We start from the raw sequence: 15,571 nt of genomic DNA on the forward strand, positions 1-15,571 counted from the left end.
CAGGGAACTGCTGGAGAGAGGCCAGTGCAGGGACACCAAGGTGCTGAGGGCACTGGAGCATCTTCCTGCTGAGGAAAGGCTGTGGGACCTGGGGCTGTTTAGCCTAGAGGAGACAAGGCTGAGGGGATCTCATTAACAAGTATTTAAAGGGTGGATGTCAAGAGGATGAGGCAACACTCTTTTCACTTCTCTCACATGCCAGGACAAAGGGGAACAGGCACAGGCTGGAACACATTAAACACAAGGAGAAACTCCTTTGGTGCCGAGGTGAGGGAGCCCAAATACCCAACTGCTGAAGCTACAGCAGCTCCTGCCCTCAAGGGAGGAAACAGGAACCTTTCCCTTTACAACCTCCAGGCTGCAGCTGGAGCTGAGGGCCAGAGCACAGCCCAGCCCCACAGCCCATCCCACCGCCCCAGGGAAGGGCCAGGGGGCAGGGAAGGAGTTAAGGTTTATCTCCCAGGACCAAGTCAGCTCCTCAGCTACTCCCAGCTGGCTGGGGAACAGGCAGAAGGAGCCAATATTGGGCTGATTTAACAGTTACCCTGAGGCTGAGACACACAGAACCAGAGGTTTCCAACCACAACCCTGTGGCTAAGGAAGGAAGGAAGGAAACTGCCTCCACACACACACAACACACACAGACACACACATGAGCTCTCAGCTCCATCCCTGCCCCAGTGGTCCAGGACACAGCCCCATCCCACAGCCAGGATGCCTCATCTCCCCCCTGGCTGCTGCTCTGCCAGGGTAGCACCAACCTTCCCAGTCCCTGAAATGAAGAGCATCACCTGCAAAGGACAAATACAAACCCCAGACATCAAACCAAACCTTTTATTCCATGAACACCTTTGGGATCCAACTGCTCCACTCACAGAGGCAGCAGTGAACTCGATGAAACCCTGGGCTCTGTGCTGGTGCTCAGAGGTTTCTCTTCCTCCCTCCCCCAGAAGAATCACCTTCTCCTCATGTGAAACTCTGTTCTTTCCTTAACAAACCTCAGGCTTTTCCCCCCTCCCAAGTTTCCCAAGTCTCATTCCTCCCAGTGTTTTACCCCCCCCCCCCACCCCCCCAGCTAGCAGATTCAACCCAAGCACCCCCTGATCTTCCCCGGGGTGAATGAACCCCCAAAAAGGCAGCACCTGACACTGCCTGAACAGCCAGGCTACAGTCAGAGCATCACAACGTGCCCTGAGAGGCTCTGGAGCTGGCCCTGAGCACAGAGAACACGCACATGGGCATCTCTGTTTATCCCAAGCACGTTCCCATCCCACCTCAGCCTCGCTTTGCACCCTCACCTGTCCCACCCAGACACAGACACCACAAACCTGTCTGGCTCTTTGGAAACAACCCCCTATGGATTAGCTCCTGGCCATGACCTGTCCTCACTGGTGCTGCCAGAGCAAAGCTGGACAGAGCCCAGGGCTGCTGCCCCCCGACTCCTCCCAGGAGGGAACAGCACGGACACAGCACCTTGCAGTGAGCTCAGTGGCCAAGGAGCACGGGGAGGGTCTGAGTGACCACCCCCCGCTGCAGAGGAGCCCCTCAGAGCCCCTGGGGAGGGAATGCACAGCCCACACTGATGCTGGGCACCGGGCTGGGCCTCATCCTGCACCAGGGTCACAGTGCATAGCCCAGCTCAAGCTCCTGGGAGTGCTGCTGCTGCGCTGGTGCCTGCAGAGCCTGGGCAGCCCTGTGCCTGTGCCAGCCCCATCTCCCCAGCCAGAGAGAAACACACACCACCACTTGCTTAAAAAACCAATAAAATCCCAAGAATGGATTTGTTTGGTTGGTTGTTTTTTGAGAAAACTAGAAAGAGACCCCAAATGCTGCCAGGTCCCAGCTCCTCCCAGCCCCCTGGGGTTCCCTCTCCTGGCTCCTTCCCCCGGCAGATCTGGGCAACGCAGCGTGAGCAGCCACGAGAGCTGCTGCCAGGGCTCAGGGCCCCCTCCTGCCTCTGCTGACCACACACCCTCCAGGCCCAGCCCGTGTTTGCAGAGGCCAGCTCGCTCTCAGAGGCCCCCACCAGCTCACCCAGAGCCCTCAGCAGCCGGACTGGTGCCTGCTCAGCCCTTTGCCTTGGCTCCCACCTCCTCCCTGCCGTGTGCCCCTGCTCCTGCTGCTGCCCACTCCTCCAGCTGCAGGGCTGATGAGCTGGAAGGGAATAACCATTCCAAGGGACTGACCATGCCCTGGCACTGACCATCCCCTGGCATTGACCATCCCCTGGCACTGACCATGCCCTGGCATTGGCCATGCCCTGGCCCTTACCATCCCTTGGCATTGGCCATGCCCTCGCCTTGGCCATCCCCTGGCATTGACCATCCCCTGGCAATGGCCATCCCTTGGCATTGGCCGTGCCCTGGCCTTGGCCATCCCTTGGCATTGGCCGTGCCCTGGCCATGCCCTGGCCATGCCCTGGCATTGACCATCCCTTGGCCCTGGCCACTCCAAGGGAACAGAGCACAAAAGCTTTATCACAAACACCACCTGATTTAGTTTTTCTTTTCCTCGTTGTGTTTTGCCACCTCCTCTCCTCCCTCCAGGGCAGGGCCTTTGCGCTCCTCCCTCCTCCACACACCTTCTCCTCCCTCCCCTTCCTTCCCTCCGACCTGCAGCTCCTGCATCCCGAGGGGAGCCGCTCCGAGGCTGCTCCCCGCTCGCCCCTGCTGGCAGAGGCAGCTCCCCCCGGCCTGGCCCAGCCAGCGTCCCTGGGGGCCGGCCCCTGCCCTGCCCTCACTTCTGCTCCACCTCTTCGGCCACTGCTGTCCCGTGGCTGGCGGCGGCGCGTTGCTCGTCGTGGGCTCGTGGCCGGTCGGCGTCGGGAGCCACGTGCGTCACGTTGGGGACGGCGGCGCCCAGCCCCGGCAGCGCCAGCAGCTGCAGGGGACTCAGCACCTTCAGCACGGCGCCGCCGTCCTGCGCCGCCGCCGCGCTCAGCACCGTCAGGTTGGAAGCGTCCGGGTGGATCTCCACGGCGCCCGGGAACGGGGAACCGGCCGAGGCCAGCACCGTGTAACCCCCCAGCAGCGGCGAGGCCGGGGACGAGGCGGCGGGGGGCTGCGGCGGGGGGCTCTTCCCCAGCAGCGACGGCACCGCTTTGCCCAGGGGCAGGCTGGCCAGCTGGGCCACGGGCAGGCCGGGGCTGACGGCGAGCTGGGCCGGCTGCGGCAGCCCCTGCGACGCCACGGCGGCGGGGCCAGACGTGGCCCTGGTCAGCCGAGGCCGTTTCAGAGGCGCCGGGACGGAGAGAGGCGTGAGGGTCATCAGCACGTTGTTGAGGTGCTGAGACTTGTGCTTCAGCTCCTTCGCTCGCTTGCGGTGCTCGTCACACTGCTGCTCCAGAGCTGGGGAGGAGAGGCCAGGAGAGGGGAGGGGAAGGGCAGAGAAAGGAGGGGAAGGGAGGAGAGAAAGGGGGGAAATGGAGGGGGGGAAAGGAGGGGGGGAAAAGGAGGGGGGAGGTGGAGAATGGAGGAGAATGGAGGGGAAAGGAGGGGAAAGGAGGGGAAAGGAGGGGAAAGGAGGGGAAAGGAGGGGAAAGGAGGGGAAAGGAGGGGAAAGGAGGGGAAAGGAGGGGAAAGGAGGGGAAAGGGGGAGAAAGGGGGAGAAAGGGGGAGAAAGGGGGAGAAAGGGGGAGAAAGGGGGAGAAAGGGGGAGAAAGGGGGAGAAAGGGGGAGAAAGGGGGAGAAAGGGGGAGAAAGGGGGAGAAAGGGGGGGAAAGGGGGGGAAAGGGGGGGAAAGGGGGGGAAAGGGGGGGAAAGGGGGGGAAAGGGGGGGAAAGGGGGGAAAGGGGGGAAAGGGGGGGAAAGGGGGGGAAAGGGGGGGAAAGGGGGGGAAAGGGGGGGAAAGGGGGGGAAAGGGGGGGAAAGGGGGGGAAAGGGGGGGAAAGGGGGGGAAAGGGGGAGAAAGGAGGAGAAAGGAGGAGAAAGGAGGAGAAAGGAGGAGAAAGGAGGAGAAAGGAGGAGAAAGGAGGAGAAAGGAGGAGAGAAATGTGGGGAAAGGAGGAGAGAAATGTGGGGAAAGGAGGAGAGAAATGTGGGGAAAGGAGGAGAGAAATGTGGGGAAAGGAGGAGAGAAATGTGGGGAAAGGAGGAGAGAAATGTGGGGAAAGGAGGAGAAAGGCAGGGAAGGGAAAGGAGAGGGGAGGAGAGTGAGTGGAGGGGTTGGCTCAGCCCCAGGAGGAGCTCCCAGGGCTCACAGCAGCTGTAACACAACCGTGCAGCTGTGCTGAAGCAGCGTGGTGCCCAGGGTCATACCTGCCAGATCCCTGGTGTACTGCTCCCTTGAGCGATCCATCTGGCACTTGTGGCTGGCCAGGACTTTCTTGACCAGATCCAGCATCCCAAAGTTCTGGACTATGTTGTTGAGCAAAACAGCATCTGCAAGAACAAGAGAGAGGTGTGTGAGGAGAGCAGGATTCCCTCCACAAAGCACCCGTGGTCAAAAGCCCACAGGAGAGCAAACACACTCAGCTGAGATGGCCAAAGCCTGGGGGAGGGTGATGCAAGAGGCTGGGCAAGACAGGAAAAGTCATGAGAAAGGGCAAGAGGTCACTAGTGTATAAACAGCAGCCTCCTGCCTTGCAGGGGTGATAAGAAACCTGCTGGCACAGTAGCTGGTTGCTGCATCATTATTTGACGACCTAAATCCTCGAGCCAAGCGTCTGTCCAGCCCCAGAACCAGCAGATAAGAAGCTCCAGGCACAGGGAACTGGAGAATTGAGGCCACCCAAAGCATCCCCAAATGCAGCTGAGAGCCTGCCTGGACAGCAGCCAGCAATGGGCTTTGCTTGGGATGAAATGTGTCCCCCAGGAGGAGAAGCCTCAGGAGCCCCTCTCCTGGGCTGTGTGTGTGTGGCCAAGCTCTCACCACTGAGCTGCAGCGGGGGATCCTGTGCTCGCTGCTGCAAACCCTTCATGGTCTCCACCAGCTCCTGCTGGAACTCATAGATGACTTCTTCCAGGAGCCCTGTGTCCTTCAGGCCTTGCCAGAAAGCAAAGGTGTCATCTGGGGGAAAGGGAAAGCAAAGGCAAACCTCAGAATCCTCAGAGGGGGTTTGAAGGGTTACCTGCCCTGGCTCCCTTCTGCTTCTGTGAGGCTGCAGGACAGGGTGCTGGGGGGAAGGATGTGCTTCCCCCATCCTCTGCCACACACAGGCAGGATGCTGGTGCTACAGAACAGCCCAATGCTCAGGGCACACCACAGGAGCAAGAATGATTTCAGGACCACTCTGATTACTTCAGGTTCTTTCTCCAGAGCCACACAGAGCATCTGGCCCATGGCATTGGTACACCCCAGTGCTCAGGAACTGAGCTGCAGCCAGAGAGCACACAGGCAGGACACAACGCTGCCTGCTGGGGAAAGGCAACTGAATAGAATCACAGAGTGGTTTCAGCTGGAAGAGCCCTTTCAGCCCATGGTGCAGCCTCTGTCCCAGCCCCATCACCCACCAGCCCATTGCCCTCAGTGCAACACCCACCCAGCTCTGAAACCCCTCCAGGGACGGTGACTCCAGCAGCTCCCTGGGAGCTGTTCCAATGCCTGACAGCCCTGGCACCAAAGAAATCCCTCCTCACATCCAGCCTCAACCTCCCCTGGTGACACTTGAGGCTGTTTCCTCTTGTTCTAGTGCTTGTTACCAGGGAGAAAAGACCCACCCCACCTCACTGCAGCTTCCTTGCAGGTAGTTGTAGAGTGAGAAGGTTTCCCCTGAGCCTTTTTCTCCAGGCTCAGCAGCCCCAGCTCCCTCAGCCCTTCCTCAGCTGAGATGTGCTCCAAATCCTTCCCCAGCTTGGTACCAGCCTCTGGATCCTCTCCAGCACCTCCATGTCCTTCTGTAGAGAGGGACTCAGAGCTGGGCTCAGTATTGGAGGTGCAGCAGGGCAATGATCATCCTGCTGACTAAAGCAGGGCTGCTCAGGCAAGAAGAGTTCTGCTCCTGGTCCCTGCTGCTTCCCTCCCTCCCTCCCTCCCTGCCAGGCCGCACCTCCGATGCTGCTGCTCCAATCGCTGGTGTCCTCGCAGGTTTCTATGGTGATGGTGGCCGGGGCTCCATTCACTGCAGCCAACAGCAAACAAACCAAAGGAGAGAAAAAACATAAGAGCCAAGTCCTGAATGTCCGTGTTTTGCACGGGCTGCCCTGGGGGAAGCTCTCCCTGGCTGCCTTTCCTTTTTAATGCGTGGGACCACTTGTATTCCAACAGAGACGGGCCCCCAGCAGCTCCTCTCTTCCCCACTGCAGTGCAACACCCCGGGGATCCCTTCTGCAGCCCTTGCACAAGAGCACATGGCCCAGAGCAGCACTTCCCTGCTGCTCCCCCCTGTGTCCACACCAGCACTGCTCAGGGCAAAAGTCAAACCGATTTAGAGCCTGATGTGGTTTCTTTGGCAATCCCTTTCTTTTTCTTCCCAGCTTCCCCTCAGCAGGACTGGGATGTCCAGAGGGTTTGTAAAGCTGCAAAAGGGAGAGCATCCCTCTGCTGTGCAGGGATGCAGGGGAGCTCCTTCCCTCCCTCCAGCTCTGCCAAAGCTCAGTGGGTTTGTTACCACAGAGCTGGGGGAAGAGGCATCACTGGAGCTGTGTGCAGGAACCAGAGCAACAGGAACCTGTCCAGAGCCCCACAGTGCTGTCAGAGCCTTTGCAGTGCTCAGCACATCATTAAACCCAAAGCTTCTGCTCCTCTGCAGCCTCCAGGGCCCTGGTTAGCCCAGCCCAGCCCAGCAGTGTGGGAAGCAGCATCAGCATCCCCTTCCCCACTGCCATGGAGCCAGCTGAGGGGCTGCTGCTGCCCTCCCTCTGCTCCCACTGACACTGGCAGCAACTCTCAGAAGCAAAAGGAGCAAAGAATTACAGAAGTACTTAGAAAGGTTTCCAGTGGCAGAGGTGCCTGCAGCCACAGCTCAGATGAAGTGCAGGACCACAGCCACAGCAGCACTGAAACCCAGGTTTGTGAGCTACACAGGTGAGGGCAGATACAGAACCTGCTGGATCCTCCAGCTCTCTTTAACCTTTCACCAGACAAGCCCAATGACAATTCAGCCAGGGAGTCTTAATGAAACCCCTACATTATTCCAGCAGAAGTTGGGTTTTGGGCTGGGAGGAGGAGGGACTCCTGTCCTAGCACCTCACACCAGGGATGTGCTGAGCTGATCTCAGCTCCCTGGAGAGCCCACAGACAGAACCCAAGCAGCATCCAGGGCAGATGGGAACTGCAGTAACAGCCACAGTGTTGTTACACATTAATTGCAGACTTCTGCTGCAGGGTTTGGGGTAAGGCAGGAGGCCAGCTCTTTGGGTCACAGAATCATTTTGGTTGGAGAAGGCCTTCAAGCTCCTGGAGTGCACCCCCTGCCCTCACCCTGCCCAGCCCAGCACTGACCCACAGCCCTCAGCACTTCAGCCCCATGGCTTTGGGATCCCTCCAGGGCTGGGCACTGCCCCAGCTCCCTGGGCAGCCTGGCACAGGGGCTGACACCCCTCTCAGGGAAACAGTTCTGCCTCAGCTCCAACCTCAACCTCCCCTGGGGCAACTTGAGCCCATTCCCTGTTGTTACTTGGGAGCAGAGACCAATCCCCACCTCACCAGAACCCCCTGTCAGGTGGTTGCAGAGTGCTCCTGCCTCCCCTCAGTCTCTTCTCCAGGCTCCCCTGATGCAGTGTTAGAGCCAGTTAAAGTGTCACTAAATGAGTTGCTACACGTGGGCCAGGATGCTGTACCAAGCCCCTGCCTGGGGTGAGGCAGGTCTGCACATACCATCAGCAGAAGCAGGGGTCAGGGGGATGAACTCAGCTGGGCTCTGGCTGCTCAGTGACACCCGGGCTCCTGTCAGGTCGATTTTGGTGCTCCGGCAGGTGTTGGAACAGACCTTTGTGTGCTGGTAGAAATCCAGCTCCCCTGAGTCCATGATCTTCCTGAAGGACAGGGAGCAAGCACAGGGACGGGCAGGTCAGTGGGAGCAGAGAGCTCTGAGGCTCAGCTCCTGACAGCCTTCACCCCCCACCTGCCCAAAGCCCCCAGTGAAGAGCAAAACCAGGAGAGCACAGAGAGGCAACAGCCTGAACTTCCCTTGGCAAGTCCCAGTGTCCTGACCTCAGGGGCAGCACTAGCTAATGAAAACAGCAGCCACAGCTTGCTCTGTCCTGGCCACACACACAAATCCAGCAGCCATCCCTTACCCCAGTGGGGGTGAAGATTTGCTCCATGGGCTGCTGGGTTTGCCTTCACACACTCCCCCTGAAGCTCTTCCCTTCCCTGACAGACCTGCCCTGCCAAAGCATAAGCCTATTATGCAAAACCTACGTGGAGCAAAAGCTGCTTAGAAGGAAAACAGGAGATGCCTGCATTGAAGCAGAAGAACACAGGCAGAGGCAATGTCAGACAGTGAAAGGAGTAGCAGTGGGAGTGTCAGTTGATGACCAGCCTGACTTCCCTTTGGCAGGTCACACTGAGAAGCCACCTCTGGCCATTGCAGTCCCCAGTGTCCTTGTGCCAGCTGGGAACTCAGTGGGACCAAGGCTATTGAGATCAGTTCTGGGCTCCCCAGCTCAGGAGAGACAGGGAACTGCTGGAGAGAGGCCAGTGCAGGGCCACCAAGATGCTGAGGGGCTGGAACATGTGTGTGAGGAGGAAAGGCTGCAGCCCTGGGGCTGTTGAGCCTGGGGAAGAGAAGCCTGAGCTCAGGGGCACCTCAGCAATGCTGACCAATCCCTAAAGGGTGTGTCAGGAGGATGGGGCCAGTGTTTGTTCTGTGGTGGCCAGTGCCAGGACAAGGGGTAACAAGAACAAGCTGGAACACAAGAGTTCCACTTAAACACGGAAGGAGAAAGTCCTTTGGTGCTGAGGTGAGGGAGCCCTGGCCCAGGCTGCCCAGGGAGGGTGTGGAGGCTCCTCAGGAGGTTTCCAACCCCAACTGGACACGTTCCTGTGCCCCCTGAGCGAGGGGAACCTGCTGCAGCAGCTCTGCAGGGCCCTTCCACCCCCACCACAGCGGGATTCTCTTAAGGCAAATCTTCAGTGGTGTGTTTGCTCTGCCAGCAGTGAAAGAACCGTTTGCCAAAGGTTGCTGCACCCCAGAGTTACCCCCAGCAGTGTCTGCTGTGGCCCTGCAGAGCCCAGGGCAGGGACTGACCGCAGCATGATGCCGTTCATCCGGATCGCCCGCTTCCAGTCCTTCAGCGTGGACTTGCCTGCCAAGTGCACAAACTCCTTGGGACTGATGAGGTGGTCATCAAACTGCAAAAGGCAGAAGCACAATGTCAGTGCAACGAGCCATCGAGCTCCTCTGCCTGGCTCTGGCCACGCTCCAGCATCTTTTGTGGACATTTAACTAAGAGCTGCCCAGAAAGAAGGGTTTGGGGTGTGTGCTGCACAGAGGGAGCTACATGGCCAGCCCTGGCAGGATGGCTGGGGAAAAACAACCCTGTAGCTCATGCAAGGTATCATTAACAGCAGTGAGATGCTGATGTGCCCACTAATGAGCAGCCTGACACCAGCCACGGTTGAGTCCAGCGGCACACGATGCCCTGTGCCAGCCAGGGAAGGAGAAGCCCATGGGGTCTTTGACCTTCTGCAACTGAGCCCAACCATGGGTATCAGTGAAATCTCTGGCCTTTCTCACAGCACACACCCACCTCAACTGAAAACCAGCTTTAGGGAGGTGGCATAGAGCAGCAGCCAGCTCTTCCCCTGCTTTTATTACCCCATACACCCAGCTGGGCCTGAGCCCATGAGCTGACTGCAAAGCAACCTGCAGAATCAGGCAGTCTTCTACAGAGATGCTTTACAGCCCATCTTAGAAAGGATTTCCCAAGTCCAGGCTTCCTTTCAATGCCCACATTGACCAGTGTAGAGCTCACTCACCATACTGCATGAGAAACTGCTTCTCTGAACAAGTACAGAGGCTTTGGTGCAAAGAGAGGACTGACCTCAGGCAGCAGCATTATCTGCAGCAGTACCTGTCCTCTGCCTTGGGGATGGAAAAGACCATCCCTCCTATACAGAGCAAGGACCATCCTTTGGAGAGTCCTCTTGCAACTGAGCCCAGAGGAGACAGTCTCTGAGCAAGGCACTGCTTTGTCCCTGTACAACGGCAGCCAGGGCTCCCGGCGTGTGCCTGAACCCACGCACGTTGCACTGGGAGTCGTCCAGGACACAGCAGAAGCTCTTCAGCAGATCCCCCACCACCAAGTTTCTCAGCTTTAAAACTGAGCAGCCAGTGGAAGTGCCCAGATTCCTCAGCCCCTCCAGAAATGCAGTTAAACTGAGGCAGCACCTCTCCAGCCAGGACTGCTCAACACGCCTGAGGGGAACTGCCGAGTATCCCACTACCAAGACAGTTCCTCCTTTCCCACCACAGTGTGATTCTGAAGCAAAGCAGCTCACCAAAGCTCAGCAGCACCAGGACAAGCCAGGTGAGCCTGCATGGGAAGGCATGAGCCCAACATTGGGGCCCTTTATTCTCACCTGCACACACTTCACATTGATCCCAGGGCACACAAACTTTCTCCAGATGAGGTTGGCTTTGCTGTCCCCACAGGTGATGGGGTAGACAATCTCTGTCTCCAAACTGTCCTCATCTTCAGCCATCTTCACTTCTCACAGGGAACACAGGCAGGGACAGACCAAAGAGAAACATGAGTCCCAGTCCCCCACCCTGAGGCACGTGGACAGTGATAGAAGCAGTTCTGAAGCTCATGATTAAGAAGATAAGTGGCTGATGCACGGTGGGGCATGGGGGAAGTTGTGGCCACCACTCACTTGCAGTTGCTACTGAAGCATCCAACCACCCAAGCTGCTCAGGCAGATTTACACCCATCTGAGTGACTGAGCAGTCAGGGGCCAGGGCTGAGAGCAAATCACCACTTGCTAAAGATGAGAGGAATAAGGTTGCTTGGGTAATTCCAAACCGAGGGTGACTTTATGAGTGAAACAGCTCTCAAGCCCCTCTAGCCCAGCTGCACACTCGAGTCACTGCTACTTGTACCTCAAACCAGCGAGTCTGCTGCAAAACCGACATCCCCACGGCAAAGAGGGAGGGCCCAGGAAGCGATGGCCAGAGACAGGGACTCAGCCCGTACCAGGAGAGGGCAGCAGCGGCCCGGACAGCGGCTGCCACGGCTCTTCAGCCCCTACAGCACCCCCAGGGACCGCTCCGGAGAGCATCCCCCAGGTACAACCCCCTGGGAGGGCATCCCTCTGGTACACCCCCTCCCCAGGAGGGTACCACCCCAGTACGACCCCCTGGGAGGAGACTCCTCCCAGCTAGGAGGGCATCCCCTGATCCCCCCGGGAAGAACATCCCCCAGGACCCACCAGCAGCTCTGCACAGCGGTGCCTGGACCCTCTTGTGCCACGCTGGGGGTGAGAGAGGTGGCACAGCTCCAACAAGAGCTCTGGGCATGGGCTGCACCTACCTAGAACTGCTTCCTTCAGGTGTGTGGAGGCTGTGAAGGCAGCAGCAGCTGCAGCAGCCGCGTTCTCGGTCTCCAGCGTGTCTTCATTCATGTCACCTCTGGTGAAAGAGGCAGAGTTAAGCCACATAGATGTGCCACCCCCACACCCAATGGCCCGTGCAGACGTGGCTTTACAAGTCACTTGGACTTACATTTTCCCACAAGAGCTAAAAGTCAGCTCTGGTTTGGAGGAGCTCAGCTCCACTTTCCCACAGGGAGCTGAGAGGCCCCACAGCAGGAGGCAGGGCCAGTGCCATCAGCCTGGCCAGCTCTGCCTTGCCTCTCCTTTAATCCCAGCCCCATGGAGCTGCCTTGTGCTGGGGAGCTGGCAGGGAGGGGTGCTGTCAGCATGGCCTCTCGCTCAGAAGTCACTGCCAGGCTCTGGCAGCTTTGCTCTGAGAAGATTTCCCCGGGAAAAACATGTGTGAAACATCCTGCTGCTGTCTGGGGATGGACTGGCTGAACCCCTGCGTGTGGGATGCTCCCAGCAGGGCCTCAAGGAGCTGCAAACATGCTACAAAATCCCAGCATGGTGGGGGCTGGCAGGGCCCTGCAGAGCTGCTGCAGCCCCAGCCCCTGCTGCAGCAGGTTCCCTTGGCTCAGGGGGCGCAGGAACGTGTCCAGGGGGGGTTGGGAAGCGGTGACGGAGGATTAAGCAGGAGGTGAGTAAAACACCCAGCCCTGGCCGGGAGGTGTCGCAGCAGGTCTCTTCCTGCACGCTGCCCCAGTCTCTTACCCGTGCTGGGACAGGTTGGTGGTGACCAGCACCGTCTTCACCTCCTCCACAGCAGCTCCATCCACCGCCCCGTCGGGGGTCGTCACCACCACCACCTCCTCCATGTGCACGCTGACGTCCGGGGTCGCCATGGCCCGCGCCGCCCCGGGCACCCGCTGCCTGCACAGGCTCCAGGGGCAGCCTCACGGCGACTCCCTGCTAAAACCAGCGGTGGGGAGAGCTCAAGGGGCTGCAGGGAAGCCCTGCTCCTCAGGACAGTAGCAAATCCCCAACCACTCCACCCCAAGAGGAGGGAGGAGAGGAGGCTCGTGACCCAGCACACGCTCTGCAGGCTGGGTGAGGGTGATGGGCACGGGGAGAGGCCAGGGGTGGGGGAGAGGCAGAGAGTGGGAGCAGACAGCAATCAAGAAATATGGCCTGCACCAAAAACCCACTTAGAAGTTGCATTTCCAAACGTGTTTCCAACTCTCTCAGAAGCACTTGGTGCTGCTGGAGGAGCTCATCACTGTCTCCTCCACCGCAGAAACAGGGACTCTCCCTCCTCCAAAGTCACACACACACACACACACACAATCAAATGTAGGGAGCTCTGCAAGGCTGCAGGAGTAAAGCAATGGCTGAAAACTGTTTCAAAGAGTGCACTTGTAACAAAGCCCCAGAAGACTCAACATAGGGCTTCAAACACACCTCAGCTCTGCTGCCTGGCCCTGGGCATGCTCAGGGTCCCTGTGGCAGTGAGTGAGGGGCCCAGCACTGAGCACAGCCCTGGAGCTGCAGCCTCCCCAGGGCGCAGCACAAGGGACAATCCCTGCCCTGCTCCTGCTGGTCACACTGTTGCTGATCCAAGCCAGGATGGCCTTGGCCTTCTTGCCCACCTGGGCACGCTGCTGGTTCCCGTTCAGCTGCTGTGGGTTAATCCCCCCAGGTCCTTTCCCTCTGGGCAGTTTCCAGCCCCTCTGCCTCAGCCTGGAGCTGCCTGGACTCGGTGTGGCCCCAGTGCAGGACCCAGCCCTTGGCCCATGGAGATGTGGATGGCCAGATGAGTGCTCCCCTCTGCCAGCTCTGCCCGTGCACACTCACATTCCCACTCCCAGGGAGCCCTTTGGAGCAGCAGCAGAGCACAGTTGAGGAGCTGCTCAGCTCCCACCACCCTCCCCATCCACCCCCAGAGCCGTGCACAGACCCAAGGTGTCTGCCTGACCCAGGATACACATTAACAACAACTGCAAATCCTTTTGTTGCTCCATCCCTAAACTCCTGGCTTGTGGGGTAAAACCCTTCCTGAGGCCTCAGCATGGCCCACGATGGCCGCTGCCCTGCTGCCTGGCTTTGGGCAGCTCCATGCCTGGGAAGGCTGAACTCCCCCAGCACGTGCTGCTCGATGCCCCCAGGCAGGAACTCGGGTGACACAGAGACAACATGGGCTGGAAACACAAGTAACCATCAGCAGTGGGGCACAGGGGGGTGGATGGAGGAGGACAAGGGCTGTAGGTGCCCCTGTGCACGTCCTTCCTGAGGCACCTTGGGAAGCAGCGAGCCCAGGGCTTGGGTGAGGTGGGGGAAAAAAAACTAGAGGTGAAAGAAAAACCCTCCAGCATTGCAGCTCTCAGAGAGGAGAGGGAGGGTTTGGGGGTGTGCTGGTGGGGGGGGCAGCTGAGCTCCTCATGGCATGGAGATGGGGGGACACACACTGCTGGGGGCCAGGGCTGCACAGCAGGGCACAGCAAGCAGGGGGTGCATGGAGACAGAGCAGGGAGTGTGCAGGGGGCAAATATGGGGGTGCATAGAGAGGGGGTGCACAGAGAGGGAACAGGGAACGTGCAAGGGGGGCAAATATGGGGGTGCATAGACGGGGGTGCACAGAGATGGAGCAGGGAGTGTTCAGGGGCAAATATGGGGGTGCATAGAGAGGGAGCAGGGAGCGTGCAGGGGGGTAAATATGGGGGTGCATAGAGAGGGGTGCACAGAGATGGAGCAGGGAGTGTTCAGGGGGCAAATATGGGGGTGCATAGACAGGGGGTGCATAGAGAGGGAGCAGGGAGCATGCAGGGGCAAATATGGGGGTGCATAGAGAGGGGGTACATAGAGAGGGAGCAGGGAGCATGCAGGGGCAAATATGTGGGTGCATAGAGAGGGGGTGCATAGAGAGGGAGCAGGGAGTGTGCAAGGGGGGCAAATATGGGGGTGCATAGACAGGGGTGTGCACAGAGAGGGAGCACGGAGTGTGCAGGGGCAAATATGGGGGTGCATAGAGAGGAGGTGCACAGAGATGGAGCAGGGAGCAAGGGGGGCAAATATGGGGATGCGTAGAGAGGAGATGCACAGAGAGGGAGCAGGAAGCGTGCAAGGGGGGCAAATATGGGGGTGTATGGAGACAGAGCAGGGAGTGTGCAGGGGAGCAAATATGGGGGTGCATAGAGAGGGGGTGCACAGAGATGGAGCAGGGAGCGTGCAGGGGGGCGAATATGGGGGTGCACAGAGCAGGGGGTGCACGAGGGGTCTGCACATGAGTGCAGGGGGAGGGGGCTTCAGCAGGGGTGCGGGCTGGGGGTTGCACAGCGGGTGGGGGGCGATTGCAGGAGGGTGCAGAGGCGTCTGCGAAGGGGTTGCTGGGGGTGGTGCTGGGGGTGGTGCTGCGGGGTACCCGGCGCTCGGCGTGGCGCGGGCCGGGGGCGCGGGGTGTGTGTCCCGCGCGTGTGTCCCCCCCAAAGCCCCGACCCCCCCGCGGCGGCGCGGCGCGCGCGTTCCCGCCGGCGGAGTCCGGCGCGTGGGGTGGGGGGCGGGAGGGGGGGCGCGTGGGCGCGTTCACGCTGGCAGCGCCGGGCGCGCGGGAGGAGGAGGAGGAGGAGGAGGAGGGGGAGGGGGGGGCGCGGGGCGGCCCGGCGCTGCCGCCGTCTCCTGCCGCTGCCGTAACGTCCTGACGCTCCGCAGGGACCCGCCGGACGGACGCGTGCGGAGGCCCCGCGGCCGCGCCAGGCCTCAGCGCTTACCTCAAGGCCGGGCTCTCGCGGAACCCGGCTCCGGCTCCGGCGGCGGACGCTCCAGCCGAGGCGACGGGCCGGGCGGTGGGTGCGGGGAGGGAAGGGAGCCGGGGTTCGGGGATGGGGTTGGGGGGGGGGGGAGGGGGAAGGGGGGGGGGGAGGGGGGACGCGGGGCTCCGGCGCGCGCGGCTCTGGGCCCCCGCGCACGCGCACGGCCGGGCCCGGCGCCCGGGACTCATTTGGCGCGGGCGCCGCGGCCCGAGCTGCCGGGGAAAGAGGTGCCGGGGCCCCGCACTGCGCCTGCGCGGGGGTCCGAGCCGGGAGCTCCCGGGGCCGGCCTGCGGGAGGGTCCCGCGGCTCACACACAGCCCCCCCAAACCACCCCGCGAGTCTGCCGCCCG

General features: G+C 60.3%; 1 protein-coding gene across 3 annotated transcripts; it reads right to left on the reverse strand.

The window, feature by feature from the left end:
* Positions 1 to 820: 820 nt before the first annotated feature.
* GMEB2 (glucocorticoid modulatory element binding protein 2) lies at positions 821 to 15,384 on the reverse strand. Of its 3 annotated transcripts, none has more exons than XM_062009205.1 (10): positions 15,180 to 15,384; positions 12,190 to 12,384; positions 11,415 to 11,512; positions 10,465 to 10,595; positions 9,131 to 9,234; positions 7,756 to 7,913; positions 5,987 to 6,058; positions 4,870 to 5,007; positions 4,257 to 4,379; positions 821 to 3,347 (listed from the first exon to the last, which is right to left on the reverse strand). In XM_062009205.1, the coding sequence occupies exons 2-10, from the start codon at positions 12,318 to 12,320 to the stop codon at positions 2,737 to 2,739; spliced, it is 1,566 nt and encodes a 521-aa protein (XP_061865189.1). In that variant the 5' UTR covers positions 12,321 to 12,384; positions 15,180 to 15,384; the 3' UTR covers positions 821 to 2,736. The 3 variants fall into 3 exon arrangements, with proteins under 3 accessions (XP_061865189.1, XP_061865188.1, XP_061865190.1); XM_062009204.1 differs by having other exon boundaries at positions 12,190 to 12,387; XM_062009206.1 differs by having other exon boundaries at positions 10,465 to 10,592; positions 12,190 to 12,387; positions 15,180 to 15,383.
* Between the last annotated feature and the right edge of the window lie 187 nt (positions 15,385 to 15,571).

The sequence above is a fragment of the Colius striatus genome, chromosome 16, assembly GCF_028858725.1.
Source record: "Colius striatus isolate bColStr4 chromosome 16, bColStr4.1.hap1, whole genome shotgun sequence".
NCBI classification, from domain to species: Eukaryota; Metazoa; Chordata; class Aves; order Coliiformes; family Coliidae; genus Colius; species Colius striatus.